Source organism: Equus przewalskii, chromosome 6 (assembly GCF_037783145.1).
Source record: "Equus przewalskii isolate Varuska chromosome 6, EquPr2, whole genome shotgun sequence".
Taxonomy (NCBI): Eukaryota; Metazoa; Chordata; class Mammalia; order Perissodactyla; family Equidae; genus Equus; species Equus przewalskii.
This window is the reverse complement of record NC_091836.1, coordinates 35,786,089-35,800,994: the sequence shown is the minus strand read 5'-3', so window position 1 is coordinate 35,800,994 and position 14,906 is coordinate 35,786,089. Positions and strand designations below refer to the sequence as shown.

The following is a 14,906-nucleotide window of genomic DNA, read 5'->3' as shown; positions in this document are numbered from 1 at the left end:
TCCATCGCCTTCTAGCCAGCTCTGCTTGGACACAGGCCCCTTAAACTCACCCAACTCTCCTCTTCCCCTGCATTCCCTATATCAGTTAATCATATCACCCTCTACCCAGTTGGCCAAGCTAGAAACATACAATGTCATAAATCCTCAATTCCACCTGTAAAATAAATGTTGCAGCAGGAGTTTTCTAAGATAATCCCCCATCACCCTTGCCATTGAGTGTGTGTGCAACCTGGGACTGTGACGAGATACATTACCTTATGTTATATTGCTTTATATGGCACAGTTGACCATAAGATAGGGAGATAATCCTGGTGGGCTGGCCCTAATTACATGAGCTTTTACACGTGGTCTAGGGATCAGCCGTGGAAGAAGTCAGAGATGTGAAACACAAGAAGGATTTATCATGTCATTGCTGGCCTTAGAATGAGGGGGCCATATGGCAAGGAGTGGTGGCAGCCTCTAAGAGCTGAGAGCGTCCCCACCCCAGGCGGAAAGCCAGCAAGAAAACGGGACCTTGGTCCTGCAACCATAAGGAACTGAATTCTCCCAACAAGAATGAGCTTGGAAGTAAATCCCTGCCCCGGCCCTGAGCCTCCATACACGAACTCAGTCCAGCTGCCAACTTGATTTCAACCTTGTATACCCAAAGCAGAGAACTCAGCCACCTCGTGCTGGATTTCTGACCTAGAGAACCATGAGCCAAAACATGGGTGCTATTTTAAGCCACCCAACTGTGGTAATTTGTTAGGCAGTGGCAGGAAACGGATACAGATATCAAGACCTTCTCTTCCTTTTCCCTTCCCACCACGAGGAGCTGGCTCTGGTCCTTACCTCCTCTTGCCTCCCTCTCCAGCCTTCACCCTCTCCCTCACCCTCATCGGGGCATCGACCCCTCCTTGCTGCCCCCTCAGCTCCACCTGTGCTAGAACTCGGTGCCAGGGGAGCTGTTCCGTCTTGCCAAATGAAACACCTCTCCCCAGTCCTCCACCTGATGGGCCCCATGACCCCTCAAGGCCTAACTCCAGTACCACCTTCTCTGGGGGAGCTCCCAGACGGCCCCAAGCAGAGGTCTGCCTGCCACTCTGAGATCCCAGAGCACTCAGAACACCCTCTGTTGGGGCATTCTGCCACGGACATGCTGCAACCTGTATGTTTATTCCGTTAGACCAAGTTTCCTCAGGGCAAGGAGTATGTCCTACTCCCTAAGCATGCGAACCTGGGGCCTGGCACAGAGCTGTCCTAACAGCAGGTAGTCACCATATGAAGTTGAATCATAGTAGATATTCAGTAAAGAATAAAACGATTTATTTAAAATTTGGCAAAGATTTACTGAGCATCCACTGTGTACCAATCTCCATGATAGGCATGTTACATAATTATCTTTTTAAATCCTACAATGGCCTTAAAAGGTCAGTACTAATATTATCCTCACCATACAGATAGGAACACTGAGGCTCCACATGGCTGACTTGCCCAAGGCCACACAGTAAGTGGTACAGCCGAGTCCCGTCTATGTCTGCTAGTTACCTCTGTCCACCATCCCACACAGCCTCTCCGAGGGCTCAAGACACCTGTAGAAGTACTTAGGAAGCTACCAAGTGTGTTGAAGCCCATCAGCTGAAGACCACTAGGGTACTGAGAGCCGAAACCAGAACTGGAACTTGCAAAACTGCACCATGACTCCCAAAATTGACACACCGCACCAAACCGTGATAAGCAAGACAAGCGGTCGGCTCAAACTCCTGACTCATTCAGACCAATATGTTCCAAGATAAGATCACAAAGTGACCTAACAGTAACTGCACCACGGGCTCAAGTTGTTCTAAAGATAAGACCACTGACTGTCCCAGCAACTCCCCAGTTTACAGATTCTGACTAGTGTCTGCCAACACGGCCCTCTAACTCCAGCCCCCAAGCCCTATAAACCCCTTTCCCCACTCCCCACTTTGCAGATGTCGCACAGTTTCAAAAGCGTGCGCCTCTCTTGCTACGGCAAGCTCATAACCCTAACCTGATTCTAGGTGTGCCTGAGGCTGCAGTTGAACGGCTTTACCAGGTGTTATTCAAATACAAGCTCTGGGCCGGCCCGGTGGCACAGCAGTTAAGTGCACACGTTCCACTTTGGCGGCCCGGGGTTCACCAGTTTGGATCCCGGGTGTGCACGTGGCACCTTGGCAAGCCATGCTGTGGCAGGCGTCCCACATAGAAAAGTAGAGGAAGGTGGGCACGGATGTGAGCTCAGGGCCAGTCTTCCTCAGCAAAAAGAGGAGAATTGGCAGCAGTTAGCTCAGGGCTAATCTTCCAAAATAAAAAGCAAAACAGCAGCTGTGATCTCTGTTATTATTTTCTCCTCTCCTGGGGTCCTCCACAGCTTCCTAAGCCTCTAGGAACGTCCCACCTACTTCCCACCCGGGCCCCCAACCCTCTGGCTTCCCTGTGGGCAGCCCATCATTACCTGCTTCACCTTGCGTGGCTGTTGCATTGGTAGGCTCAGCAGTTTGTCAGCTGCAATCTCCATGAAGAAGGGGTTGAGAATCCGAATCTGTTTGGGGTTGACGTCCCAGATGAGGGGAGGCTGTTTCCAGAAGCCCTTTCGCACCTAGGGGGATGGGGTTGGAAGGGAGAGGTGGGAGTGGGTGAAGACCTGTCCCAGGTCCAGCCTGGTGGTCCTTAGCCAGGCATGGGGTCCATGTGATGTCAAAGGCCCTCAGGGTAAGGAGGGAGGCCAGATGACACGATGTGTAGCGTATGGGGTCCAACCACTGCCCAAGTCCAAGGATATCCAAACAGATGGAAGGGGCTTGAGTTTGGGGCTGTCTAAACACTGGGAAAAAATACCAGATTTGGCAGTTCGGCATTTGACTGGACGGCACAGAGACATAGTGGACCTTCTAGGGACTGCCTGGAAGGACACAGGTCTCGATTGTTCTCACCTGTCCCCTGCCTACAGATGACTACTGACCAGTTCCTCTGCTCCCAAGTTTCTCACTGGCAAACAGCTTTTGGCAGCTTTCTGTCCCAGGCAGTCTCAAGCTTGGGGTGCCCTTGGCTGCTGCCTAACTCCTGCAGGCTTGCACACCCAACTGCTCGGGGGGCTCCCCAGAAGCCCTACAGAACGCTGCATTCACGCCCTCCCCTCACCGGCTCTTTAGGAGTGCAGGGCAGACATCATGGAGTGGGAGGTCCTGACTTGGGCAGTGTCCCCATCTGCAGGCCTCCCAGCCTCCCCACTTACCCGCTTCTTATCACTCAGGATGGTCTCAATCCAGTGGAAGTCCATCGCCTTGAAAGCTACCAGGACAAGGAGTGTGTCTGGGTTGTTCTCCACTTTGGGGTTGAAGTGGGCGGATTCAGGGTAGAAGAGGCGCATGGTGGTCTTGGAGCCCACGTCACCCTCATAGCCAGTCACCGGGGCGTTGTTCAATCTGGGAGGCAGGGAGGAGGATGCCCATCACCCAGAGCCCCACTGGGCCTGTCTATGGTCGCTCCCAAATGGAAGAAGGAAGGGACAGTCATACAGACCTGATGACCACATCGTACTTGTTGATGGCATCTCCCAGTGAGCTGTTGCGCAGCCGGTGCCCGTTCCCCACCACCACGCAACGGCGGCACTTGAGACTGCCATGGGAAGAAAGCGATCAGACCCAGAAGTAACCTCTGTTCCTGCTCCACTTAACTCTCCTGCCTGGGTCAGCCCAAGGCCTAGCTCAGCATCCCTTGCCAGGGCCCCTCAGCCCCTGGTCCCCATGGACCAGGCATCTCCAAGGAGTTCTGCTTATGGTCATGCTGACTCTGTAGCCCTGGGCTTTCAAGGGAGAGGAAACTGAGCAGAGCATGGGAGAAGAAGAGAGGAGGGAAGATGCCTGGGGAGTACCAATAAAAAGCTCTATTCAGAGGCCCCTCGCCTGCTGCCCAGCCCTGCCTGTTGCCATGGTGATACCCTCAGCAGCCTCTGCCTGCTCTGCCACCCGGATGCCCAGGCTCAGTTGCCGTGGGATTGGCGTACCTGACTCCCCTGGAAACAGGCAGGCAAGGAAGAAGGGTCAAATTGGCCACAGGGGACCAGAGGCAGGAAGGCTCACGGGAGATGCTAGACCATGACTGTTTCACACTGGGGCAGGAAGGAGAAGGTGCTCAGGCTCAAGGGGGGAGTGTCTCCTTACCTCTGGATGCTCTCTGGAATGGAGTAGCTGGTGATGGCTAGAACCCGGAGGAGCAGGTCTTCTACAAGAAGAACCAGATTGGAAGGGGCTGATGACAACAGCTAGCGATCCAAAGGCTGCCAACTCTCCCTCCTCTGACCCTCAGAGCCTTGGCTGCCTTTTCCTCTCCTGACCCCAGCATCTGAGCCTGGCTGAGAACTTGGGCACTGGGACCATGGATGGCAAAGAACAAGAAGCAGTGTGGCCAAGGTGAGCCCTACTCCACCAGGCAGGTACTTACCACTCCCCTTGGTCCCATAGGGCAGCTCGTAGGCAGATGGTGTCTTGACCCAGAAATAATCCTTAAGCCGCAGGAAGATGGGCTGATCTCGGGAGTAGCTGCACAGAGGTGAAAGCAGGGTCAAGATGAGAGGCGGATTAAGCTTCATGCCAGAACCAGGGTGAGGCCCCTGACTGATAGCATATATACATGTCCAAGGCCTCTCTTTCCCTCATCGGCTTCAGCTAACCCATGTCCACCAATACGGTTCCCTCCCTCCAGCCGGCCCCCACCCTGTGAAACTCTCAATTCCAGCTCACCGCATGCCCTGCCCCACCCTCCTCAGCCTCACATACTTACTTGCCAAAGAGCTTAGAGGCCTTCCTCTCTGCCTCACCCTGGAAGCACGGCTCCTTCTTCTCTGGGATAGGAAAATAAAAACTGGAGACAAAAAAGGAGAGGAGGCAGGAGCTCCAGTCAGACCTCATGGGCCCAGGGGCCGGCACTCCAGGCAGCCTCCACCTTCCCCCCTCGCACACAGGTCCCAAGGTGCTGGAGAGTGGCTTGCAGCGTGGAATCATCTCAATCCAAGCTCCACTTCAAAACCAAATCATTGAGGATCCAGCTCTTCCTTTTCCTGAACTCCCCCGGTGAGGGTCTGGGGGAGTCATCCCAGACCCTACCTTCACGGAAGGATTTCATGCTGGCAGTTGAAGGAAGAGGTCATGCCCTGGCTCCTGAACCCTCCTGCCCCACAAGGTCCCCCACCCCATGACGCTCCATCCCTGAGCCCTGTTCCTGAGAAGAACCAATGGAAGGACGTGGAAGTTGGACTCACAGTTCAATGTATCTGTCTTCTCGGGAGATGGAATACAACACCATGACAACCAGGACCAGAGCCAACATGGCCAGGAGCTTCCAGCCTGCAGGGCACATGCACAGAGGAGCTGGAGGCAGAAACAGGCAGATACAGTCCCAGTCTGCCTTCTCACCTGCCCCGTTTTGGGCTCCTCCAAGCCCCATCTCAAGCAGACCCAGTCCGTGGCCCTCACCTGGCCTGAGCTTTCCAGTGTGGGGCTTGGACCTGAGCATTTCCACTGTCCTTCAAGATGAAAAGAGGGGTCCCTGCCCCCCTGTCTGTCCCTCCATAACCCCCAGGTTGTCCCAGGATGACAATGAAGACTGCTTCTGGGGGCCCATCCTTTGGATGGGGGGGGGGGCTCTTGGACAATACTCACGGGACTTGCTGGTCATGTTTTTCAGCAGGTGGTAGGGTTCCTGGGGAGAGCTGTCATCCCGGCTGCCTCGGGCCACCTAGGAGGTAAGAGTCACAGGGGTTGGCTCTCCAAACCCTCCCACTTAGACACTGAAGCAGGACACACCTGCCACCTGCCTCTTCCAGCCCCCAAAAGCACAAAGCTGCTTGTGCGGTGGCCATCCAGAGAGTGGCCCTTTGCACCCTGGACATACCACTAACCCCTCAAAGCCATCTTCAGAGGTCCACGGGGGTCCTATGCCACAGAAAGGGAAACCAAGTCCCACCCTTCAAGGATTAAGTCCCATGCCAGCCAGGCCTACTCCAGCTTCCCTGGCATGGTTTTTCTCACTGTCTTCTTCCTCATTTTGACCCAGGAAGAGGAAGGTGGGTACCTCCACTCACATTTTACATGAAAGTTAAGCCAAGTGTCCAAGGCATGATTCATATTTTAAGCAACTGAAGTTTATCTATTCTCCAGCATCCAAGGCATTCCTTTGGTTCTGGCCACGGCCCACCTCTCCATCATCAATCTCCCACTACTCCAGCCAAACAGGTCCACTCAGCCCAGATGCTCGGGTGAGGGGGGGGCTATGGGATGGTCTGGGAGGCCTCCTCCAGCCCTCTAGACTCTGACTAAATGCAAACAACGCGCAAGTCCTCACCGCCCTATGAGGGGAAACTCCGTGAAGGCAGGGCACTTGAATGGGAGTGCAGGGAGCGGGAAGAGTCTGGTTGGTCAAAGAGGAGGAGACGGGAGACCCTTTTGGGTAAGAGCAAAGGCCAGCAGGATAAGGATGGGGCTACGGAAGGGGGTGAGTTGTTATATGTACATAAACAGAGGGGTCCCTACAATCACAGTCACGGCCACGCTTCAGAGTCACCGGGGAAGAAATTTTGGCAGATTCCACAACCACATGAAGAGGCACAGGAGCACCGATTTCTGCCATCCATGCCGTGTTCCCCAACGATCTGGATCGTAAGAATCACCCAGATTCCAGGGTGGTTTGCCGGGGTGGGACCTGAGACAGGCATTTTTACAAGCAGTCCAGGTGACTCTTATGATGGATCAGGAAAGGGAAGGAAGCACTAGTGTTTGTGCTCTCTTGGGGATAAATGGAAAACCTCAAATTATTTCTCCAGGGCAGGGGACAGCATCAGGATGAGGCCTGGGTTTTGTTACAAACAGTAAATCAATTATCCTGAACACTGTCCTATTATGGAGTTGATGCTCTGCTCCCCAGGCTCCACTCTGAGTCCACAAACGTGGAAGAATGAGAGTCTTGAGGGGGAGTAGAGAGCCAGGTGGGGTTGCAGGGTGGGGACCAGGGTCAGAAGTCCTCAGTAGGTTCAGGAGACCCATTCCCAAACCCCAGTGGAGATGGAGGATGGCCCTATCCAGGAAAGAAAAGTTCTAGATTTGTAATCAGAAGACTCCCATGAAAGCCATGGTTCTAGTAACTTCCCCAAGCACTGTTCCGAAATTGGCATGCCTTCTTCCATACCTACCCACGGTCACTGCCCAGGCATTCCCTAGCACGGTCGCCTTCCTTTTCTCCTTTGCAGCACTTCTGATCTTTAATTAACTTAGTTACTTATTTGCTTGCTTTCTGTCTGTCTCCTCCACGGCAATATGAGCTCTGTGAGGGTAGGAACCAGATCTGTCTCGTTCCCACCTCCAGCCCCAGCATCTAGCACACTGCCTGGTACACAGCCAGCACGCAGAAAGTATTGAATGAACAACAAGTTGGATTACCTCGGGCAAGTCAAACCTCTCTGACCTTCAGTTTCTTTGGCTATAAAACTGGGAAGTTAGCCTACAGATTCTGACTCAATGGGTGTGGGTGGATCCAGATTCTAACCAGCTCCCAGGTGTTGCCCTGCTGCAGGGCTGACCACACTTTGAGTTGCAAAGCTCTAAACCAGGATCCTTCCAGCTGTAACATTTCATTACTTTCTGAACTACACCCTCTCCTACCCTCTGCTCTCTCTCAATCTTCCTTTCATCACCAGGATTCACTCCATCTCTCTCCATCTCCCTTCATAACACTAGGCCACAACATTGGTTACACAAGGCAATCACTTGAGAAGTTTAAAAATATACAGATAGGGCTGACCTGGTGGCACAGCAGTTAAGTACGCACGTTCCGCTTTGGTGGCCTGGGGTTTGCCAGTTTGGATCCCGGGTGTGGACATGGCACCGCTCAGCAAGCCATGCTGTGGTAGGCATCCCACATATTAAAAAAAGTATAGGAAGATGGGCACAGATGTTAGCTCAGGGCCAGTTCTTCCTCAGCAAAAAGAGGAAGATTGGCAGCAGATGTTAGCTCAGGGCTAATCTTCCTCAAAAAAAAAAAAAAAAAAAAATAGAGATGTCTAGGCCCTATTCGCCAAGATTCTTATTTAACTGGTTAGGAGCAGGGCCCAGGTATTGGTAAGAAAAAAACGAAACTTACCTCCCTTGTGATTCTAACATGCAGCCAAGATGGAAAATACTACATAGACCGTATTTCACAGTAACTGAAAGACAAATAGTCAGCTGCCCTATAGGCCTGACCTCCACGGAGGAGACCGGTCAGAGAGCAGAGCTGACAGGTCCCAGTCCTGAGTGACAAGATGACCAGCCCTTCTGTGAACAATAAAGTTTTGCACTGGTATGTCTTTGTTCCCAAACTGTGCTGGTGTTGTGCTGAGGAGACTGGCTAGTCTTAGGGCCTGCTCCAAGATACCCCAGCAGGGATTTCATTAGTCCACCCCCTCCCCTTGCTGGGCCAAGCCAGGAGGATCACTCAGCAGCCCCGAGACATCCCAGGAGCACTGGCTTCTTGGGCTGGCTGCGGTCTCAGGACAACTGGCAGCCTTCTCCCAGCAGTTGTCCCACATTACTGACTGGGCCCCTGGGTAAAAAAGGACAGGAGAAAAGTCACCGTTGGGTACCTGGGTAGCAGAGCAGAAATCTGATCCACTCATGTCCAAGGGGTACCAACCTCTACCTGACAAGGAGACCAGCTCACCCAAACCCACCAGGCAAAGCTGACCCCAGGGCAGGAAGGCTATATATTCTCTTGGTGCTCTGCCAAGAACCATGGTGTCTCAAGCACCGTCACAGAACTTGCCGAAGGGCAGAATGGGGGCAGAGGGTGAAGAAATGAGGCCCCATGGAAGCAGCAACCATGCCTCCTGCTGCCCCAGTACTCACAGCAAAACACACAGCAAGCACTCAGTAGGTGCTCACTGTGCCAAGAGGAGCAGAACTGGCTATCTCCCCAGGGGCACAGCATGATGCCAGCCCCTTCAGAGCCCTTGGGCCCATCAAATGTATATGGCCTAATGCTCCTGAGAAGGGGCATGGAGGACAGCAGGGGCAGAAGCACAGGCTCTGTTCTTATTGGTTCAGAGGACTTGAGTAAGTCCCGTAACCAATGTCACTGTCCCTCAGTTCTGTAGGGAAAAACTAGAGCTGCCTGCCTGCCACCTCCAGACTCACCCCACTCTCTTTCCCCCTCTTAATCCCTCCCCTGGACACTGGGTCCCACTCACCTTTCCAGGATTGTTGCCCCTCAGTGATCCCCTTTTGCCCTGTTTCTTCCATCTCACCCTGCTCTATTCTCTTTGACTCATAAACATACCCAAGTCTCCCTCTTCCTAAAAGGAAACCAACCGCCCCCACCTCCCCCGCCCCTGCCTCTGTCTCCTCCTCAACCCACCCCTGCATCTCCCTCCTTACTTCCAATGGTCAAACTTCTTTATCTGTTCTGCACCCTGGCTGTCCACTGCCTCCTCCACCCCCGCAACACCCAGAGTTCCTACCCTTATTTTTATGCTGAACCCACTCTTGTTGAAGCCATCAGTGACCTCCTACTTGTCAAACCTGAGTAAGGTCTATTTTTACTCTTCATTGTTCTCTCAAGCCTTTGATACTGTCAGCCAATGCCACCTCCTTGGCTTCCACATCAAGACTCTCCAGGTTCTCCTCCTACCTCCCTGCTGGTCTCAGTGCTGGCTCTACCTCCTTTAGGTGCTGCCATTCTCCAGAGGTCTGTCCTTGAACCTCTGCTCTCCCCAGCTTGGTTTCCCAGGACAAGTTCATTCATTTTCAGAGGCTTAACTACTACTCATACCCTGATGATTCAAGCTCTTTATTTTCAGCCCTTTAATTTCTCTCTGAGATCCCATCCTAATATTTCTAATTTTCTGTTGCACATCCTTCCTGGATGATCTCAAATTCTTCAAACTTAACACGTCCAAAACTGGATCCATCTCCTCCCAGCCCCCACACTATCAACTCAGTCTTCCAACATCTCCCTCCCCTTCACACCAACCCTACTAAACAGTTACTAAGTGTGATCAATTGTTCCCCCCATTTCCTCATTCCAGCAAATGCTTGCTGAGCTCCTACTAAATGCCTGGCATTGTGGGAGGCACTGGGATGTAAAGCTTTATAAAACGGAGTCCCAGTGTAAAGGCCACACAGCCCAGAGCCTCTGAAACGCTTCTGAACGCAGCCCTCCATCTCCTCTTCTCGAGCCACAGACTGATTCTAGATCCCACCCCAAGTTGTCTGCTTCCTGACTGTTCTCTTTACCACAAGTCTCCTCTCACTCGAGCCCCTCCTCCGGAACTGCCAATGTGGCATCTTTCTAAGAAACAACCTGGGTCAGACCACCCTCCTGCTTCAATTGGTCCCCACTGTGGAAATGAAAAGCCGAAGCTCCTCTGACGCTACCAGGGCCCTTTGAACTTGAGCCACATGCTCTGCAGGTGCAACTCCCACCCTCTTCCGGAGCACAGTACAGGAGCCACTTTTTCCTTCCACGTGCCCCACCTTGGCACAGGCCTTCCTCCATCTGGAAGTCCCTCCCCACCCTGTTTGCCTCCTTCTGCAGCATCGGCTCAAATGGCCCCTCCTCCATGAAATCTTTTCTGACATCTCTAAGCAACTGATGTTTTTGTTCCCACAAAATATTGTTTATTTCTTGACTTTAGCACTTAGATAATATAATTTCATGCCTCATAATTACTGCTTTTCATGTCTTCCTCACTATCCTCTGACCTCTGAAACTGGAGACTTGTTTATAGCAAGAGTCTGTCAGAGTACCTGGAATATACAAGATGCTTCATCACATAATATAATGTTATATTATATAATTAGTTCTGTGTTTTCATATCTTGCCCATGAGACTACGACCTCTGTGGTCCAGGACTTCTTTATATCTCCAGACTCTATTATAGTGCCTAGAATTTAGCAGATGTTTTATAAACATCTGACACAATCAAAAATGTATCACATCCCTTATTAATAACTGAAACGTATTGTGCACTTACTATGTGTGACACCAGGGGCCTCAACTTCATCACCATTGCTTTGGGGACCAGATGAGAGTGTTGTGGGGGCCTGTCCTGGCAGCATCATTGACCTCTACCCCCTAGATGCTGGTAGGACCCCCTCACTCCTCAGCTGTGACACCCAAAATGTCTGCAGACATTACCAAATGTTGAGAACTACTCTGCTAGACACTTTGAAGGGCCGTCCAAGTATGACTTCACAACCGTCTGAGTTAAACACTATGATTACCTCCCCTGTGGAGAGAGGGAGCTGAGGTGCAAAGAGGGTCAGCAACTTGCCCAGGGTCACACAGCTAGTGACAGGAGGGATGGAACTCAGGCTGCTCAGCTCCAGAGCCCACACCCCCAAAACCCCTGCCTCAAAACCACCCTGTGATAAAATGGTTCCCAGACTTCAGGACCCCTAGATTGCCCACCTGCTGCCTTGGGAGCAACTAGAGGAGATCGACCCTCCATCACCTCAAGTCCTTCGAGTCTTACAACGGCCATAAGGAGCCTCCCGCGCTCCTTCCCAGGGAGGCTGCCTCGGGAAACAGGGTTTCTGGCCCCCACAGCCCCCACAGGCCTGGGGCCGCTCTGGCAGCTCGCCAGCATGTTTTCAAGGCACGCAGCTGTACTCACAGGATGACTAGTGCCTGCCATCTGGACACCAGACTTCCTGAGCACTGTCTCAGGCTGGGTTCATTTTCTTACAGTCCTGTCAACCGTTGGCGCTGGCAGTGACATCCCTCAGCTGGTAAGCGAGGTCTCCCAGGCCCTGAACTTGTGTGGCTACCTTTTTGAATCTAAGAGCAGCACTGCGCTACATCCGCTTACACACATTCCAGCTCAGGAACCTAGGGCCACATTTCCAGCCTGTCGAAGTGTGCGAATCTCAGAGGCGTCAGCTAACTCACGGCAATTTCTCTCAGCTTAGAGTCTGCTGCTAACATCCCAGGGCGACCAAGCTGGACTGTGAATTTCATGGTGTTAATACGACTGCTAAGTAAGGCAAGATGAGGACACAGGCCATGGGAGTTCTGCTGTGGGGTTACCATCGACTTCCATCACTCTTGGGTGCAGATGGTGAACTAACTGCAGTTCTCTAGAACAGATCAATCATCTCAATCACTTCTCCTCAGCTCAAAAGCCCTCCGTGGGCCCCCCATGTACACAGAGAGAAAACCTGAGGCCTTGCTTGGACCTGTAAGAATGCAGGTGATCCGCCGGCCAGCCCCTCTCTGCCCTCCTTTCCCAACTCTCCCCCTACTTCTTCGGCTCCACCCACACGGGCCCCACCATTTCTTGATTAGGCAGGCACACCCCCTCCTGTGGGCTGTTCTCTCAGCCTGGAATGCTTTTCCCCTAGACACAGGCTGGACGGCTACTCATTCAGCTCTTTACTCACCCTCTCACCTCCCATCAAAAATTCCACACACACCCGACGTCTCAGATCCCTTCCCTGGCTTGCAAAAATTTTCTGTTGTTTTGTTTGTGGCTCTATCACCAATGTCTAGACTAGTGACTGGCACACCGCAGGCTCTCAATGCAAATTTGTTGACTTAATAAATGGATCTATTTGTCGGGGATGTTACTGCTACAAGGAAGGGGAGCAAGAGGGAAAGAGGCAACAATAATAGGTCCGATTCCCGCTCCAGCCCCTCTGGCACAGCCCCTATCTGGACAGGGCAGGCAGACTGTGCCCTCTCTCCATCAGTGAACAGCACAGCGTGACCACAGCATGCCCGGTGGGGAGCGAGGCTCGCCCAGGCCAGAGGCTCACGTGAGGCAGCAGAGGACACAGTCACGGACCACCTGCCTCCAGGCCCACGAGTGGGTGCATGCGGGTGTCTCCCTGGTTATCCAGGCTTGGAGGAAAAGGGGCCGGATATGCTTCCCACTGCGGCACAAGAAGCCTCTCTGTTCCCCACCATTGGGGTCCACAGGCTACACCCCCCTACCACGAGGCAACCCAAACAGCCTGGCAGTTCAGCCTCCTGTATAGAGACATTGTATCAGCTGCCAGTCACAAGACACCACAGGGGCCACTTGAAAAATCATACTTCTGCTGTCTGCTGGGGTGGGGCGGAAGCTTTGAATTCCATTCCCCGGGTAAGAAAGCTGATGTGGTGTGACAGGGGAGAGAATCAACAGTACAAGCTTATGCCCAGGATAAAGAAAGGAAAACTCTGGTGCAGCAGAGGACCTGCCCCAGCTTCCTGGGCAGAGGCTCCAGGGTACGTTTCCCTCCTCATACCTTTCACCCAGGAGCCGACGAATTTGGCCCCAAGGAGCCAAAGATAAAGGCACTACTGGAATTGGAGCTTGAACCCAGCTCACCACCAGTGTGGCCAGTCCCCTCCCTTCTCTGGTGTCCAGATGCCTCTTCTGAAAGTGGTGGGCGGCATGAACCCTGCCCTGTCCCATATGGTGGCCGCCAGCCACATGTGGCTGTGGAGTACCTGCAGTGTGGATGGTCCACAACGAGGTGTGCTATATGTGGAAACACATACTTGATTTCAAAGACTTAGCACAAAAAAAAGTAAACCATCACCTAAAAATTATTTATAGTGATAACACATTAAAATAATATTTTGGCTATATTGGGTTAAAAATATTAAAGTTAATTTCACCTGTTTATTTTTACTTTTTAAAAATATGGCTAAATTAACATTTTTTTAATTTAAAATTACATATGTGGCTTGCATTTGTGGTTTCCATTGCATTTCCATTGGGCAGCGCTGGGCTAGAAAATCTTGGAGACCCCAGTGGAAGCACCTGGAGGGTTTATTAAGCTGCCCGTGCTTCCTGGACTCCACTTCAGGAGGGTGAATCAGGGCTCTGAGGTGTCTGAGGTCATTCTGATTCACAGGCACAGGGAGTACTGTCCTAAGGTCTCAAGTGTGTCAGAATCGAGGGGACCTCCCTCCTCCCTGGCCGCCATCCACGTCCGCCTGGGCTGTCAGGGCTCTGGGTGTGGAGGCACAGTTCAAGGTGACATTGCCACCTGATCCATCAGGCCAACCTCTACTCTGCCCACACCCAACCTCTTCCTGACGCGGGCACCTTGCCCCATTGCCTGCACAGGACTGGCCTGGTGGATATGCCTCGCACACGGCACCTTGCCCTGGCCCCCGCAGACAGCCACGTTGGCTTGGCAACAGGTCACATGGAACTAGCTCACCACAGCCTTCTCTGCTCCTCTGGCCAAGAGCTGTGCCGGGGGACTGGCTACTGGAACCGAACCCTGCCTCTGATGCTTGCCAGACGTGTGACTTTGGGGAGACCACTTAGCATCCCTAAGCCTCAGCCACCCACTCTGTAAAATGGAGGTAAAGAGTCCCTGCCATAGTTTCGCTGTGGTGGTTAACCAGATAACGTAGGTAAGGAAGTGAGAAATGCTCAGTGAATAGTAACTCTCACCAGTACTCCATCTTCGTGTGCTAGGTGGAACCCAAAAGCTGCAACTATGTGGAATGGGGGGTGGATTAAAACATCATTAAAAAAACACCATTTTTCAGGCAGTCTGTTCTGTGACCAAAAGCACAGAAGCACAGACTGAACCTCACACTATGCACAATTGACTGAGAAAGTCCTGGCTGACCTCTAGCCTCCCCAGCACTTCCTATTAAACACACCCTCCCCCACCCAAAGATGAGAGTTTCAGCCTACATGCCCCCATCCACACTCTGACCCCCACTTGAGAATGGAAGCAGGGCAGAGGTGGGGTCAGTGCCAACATGTCACACCTGAGTCCTCGTCAGGCAGGGGTTGACTGCAGTATAACATTGGCGGATGTGGAATCATTGCTGGGACCCAAGCCCAGCCCTCCCTCCCAGCCCCCCACACCATGGCCACTCTCCCTTCCATGCTTCCCCCAGCACGGGGCCCCAGACTACCCAAT

General features: G+C 52.5%; 1 protein-coding gene across 13 annotated transcripts in view; it reads right to left on the bottom strand.

The window, feature by feature from the left end:
* ST3GAL4 (ST3 beta-galactoside alpha-2,3-sialyltransferase 4) overlaps positions 1-14,906 on the bottom strand; it is a 34,631-nt gene that overhangs the window by 2,050 nt on the left and 17,675 nt on the right. For 6 of the 13 annotated variants that reach the window (XM_070625170.1, XM_070625163.1, XM_070625171.1 and 3 more), the window contains 8 exons: positions 5,661-5,736; positions 5,261-5,345; positions 4,783-4,863; positions 4,444-4,541; positions 4,164-4,224; positions 3,523-3,618; positions 3,236-3,425; positions 2,456-2,599 (listed from right to left, as the gene is read on the bottom strand). In XM_070625170.1, the coding sequence (XP_070481271.1) occupies positions 2,456-2,599; positions 3,236-3,425; positions 3,523-3,618; positions 4,164-4,224; positions 4,444-4,541; positions 4,783-4,863; positions 5,261-5,345; positions 5,661-5,676 (771 nt within the window). In that variant the 5' untranslated portion in view covers positions 5,677-5,736. Of the gene's footprint in view, positions 1-2,455; positions 2,600-3,235; positions 3,426-3,522; positions 3,619-4,163; positions 4,225-4,443; positions 4,542-4,782; positions 4,864-5,260; positions 5,370-5,660; positions 5,737-7,794; positions 7,890-14,906 lie in introns of those variants that run through there. The other 7 variants (XM_070625164.1, XM_070625167.1, XM_070625166.1 and 4 more) reach the window with 3 other exon arrangements.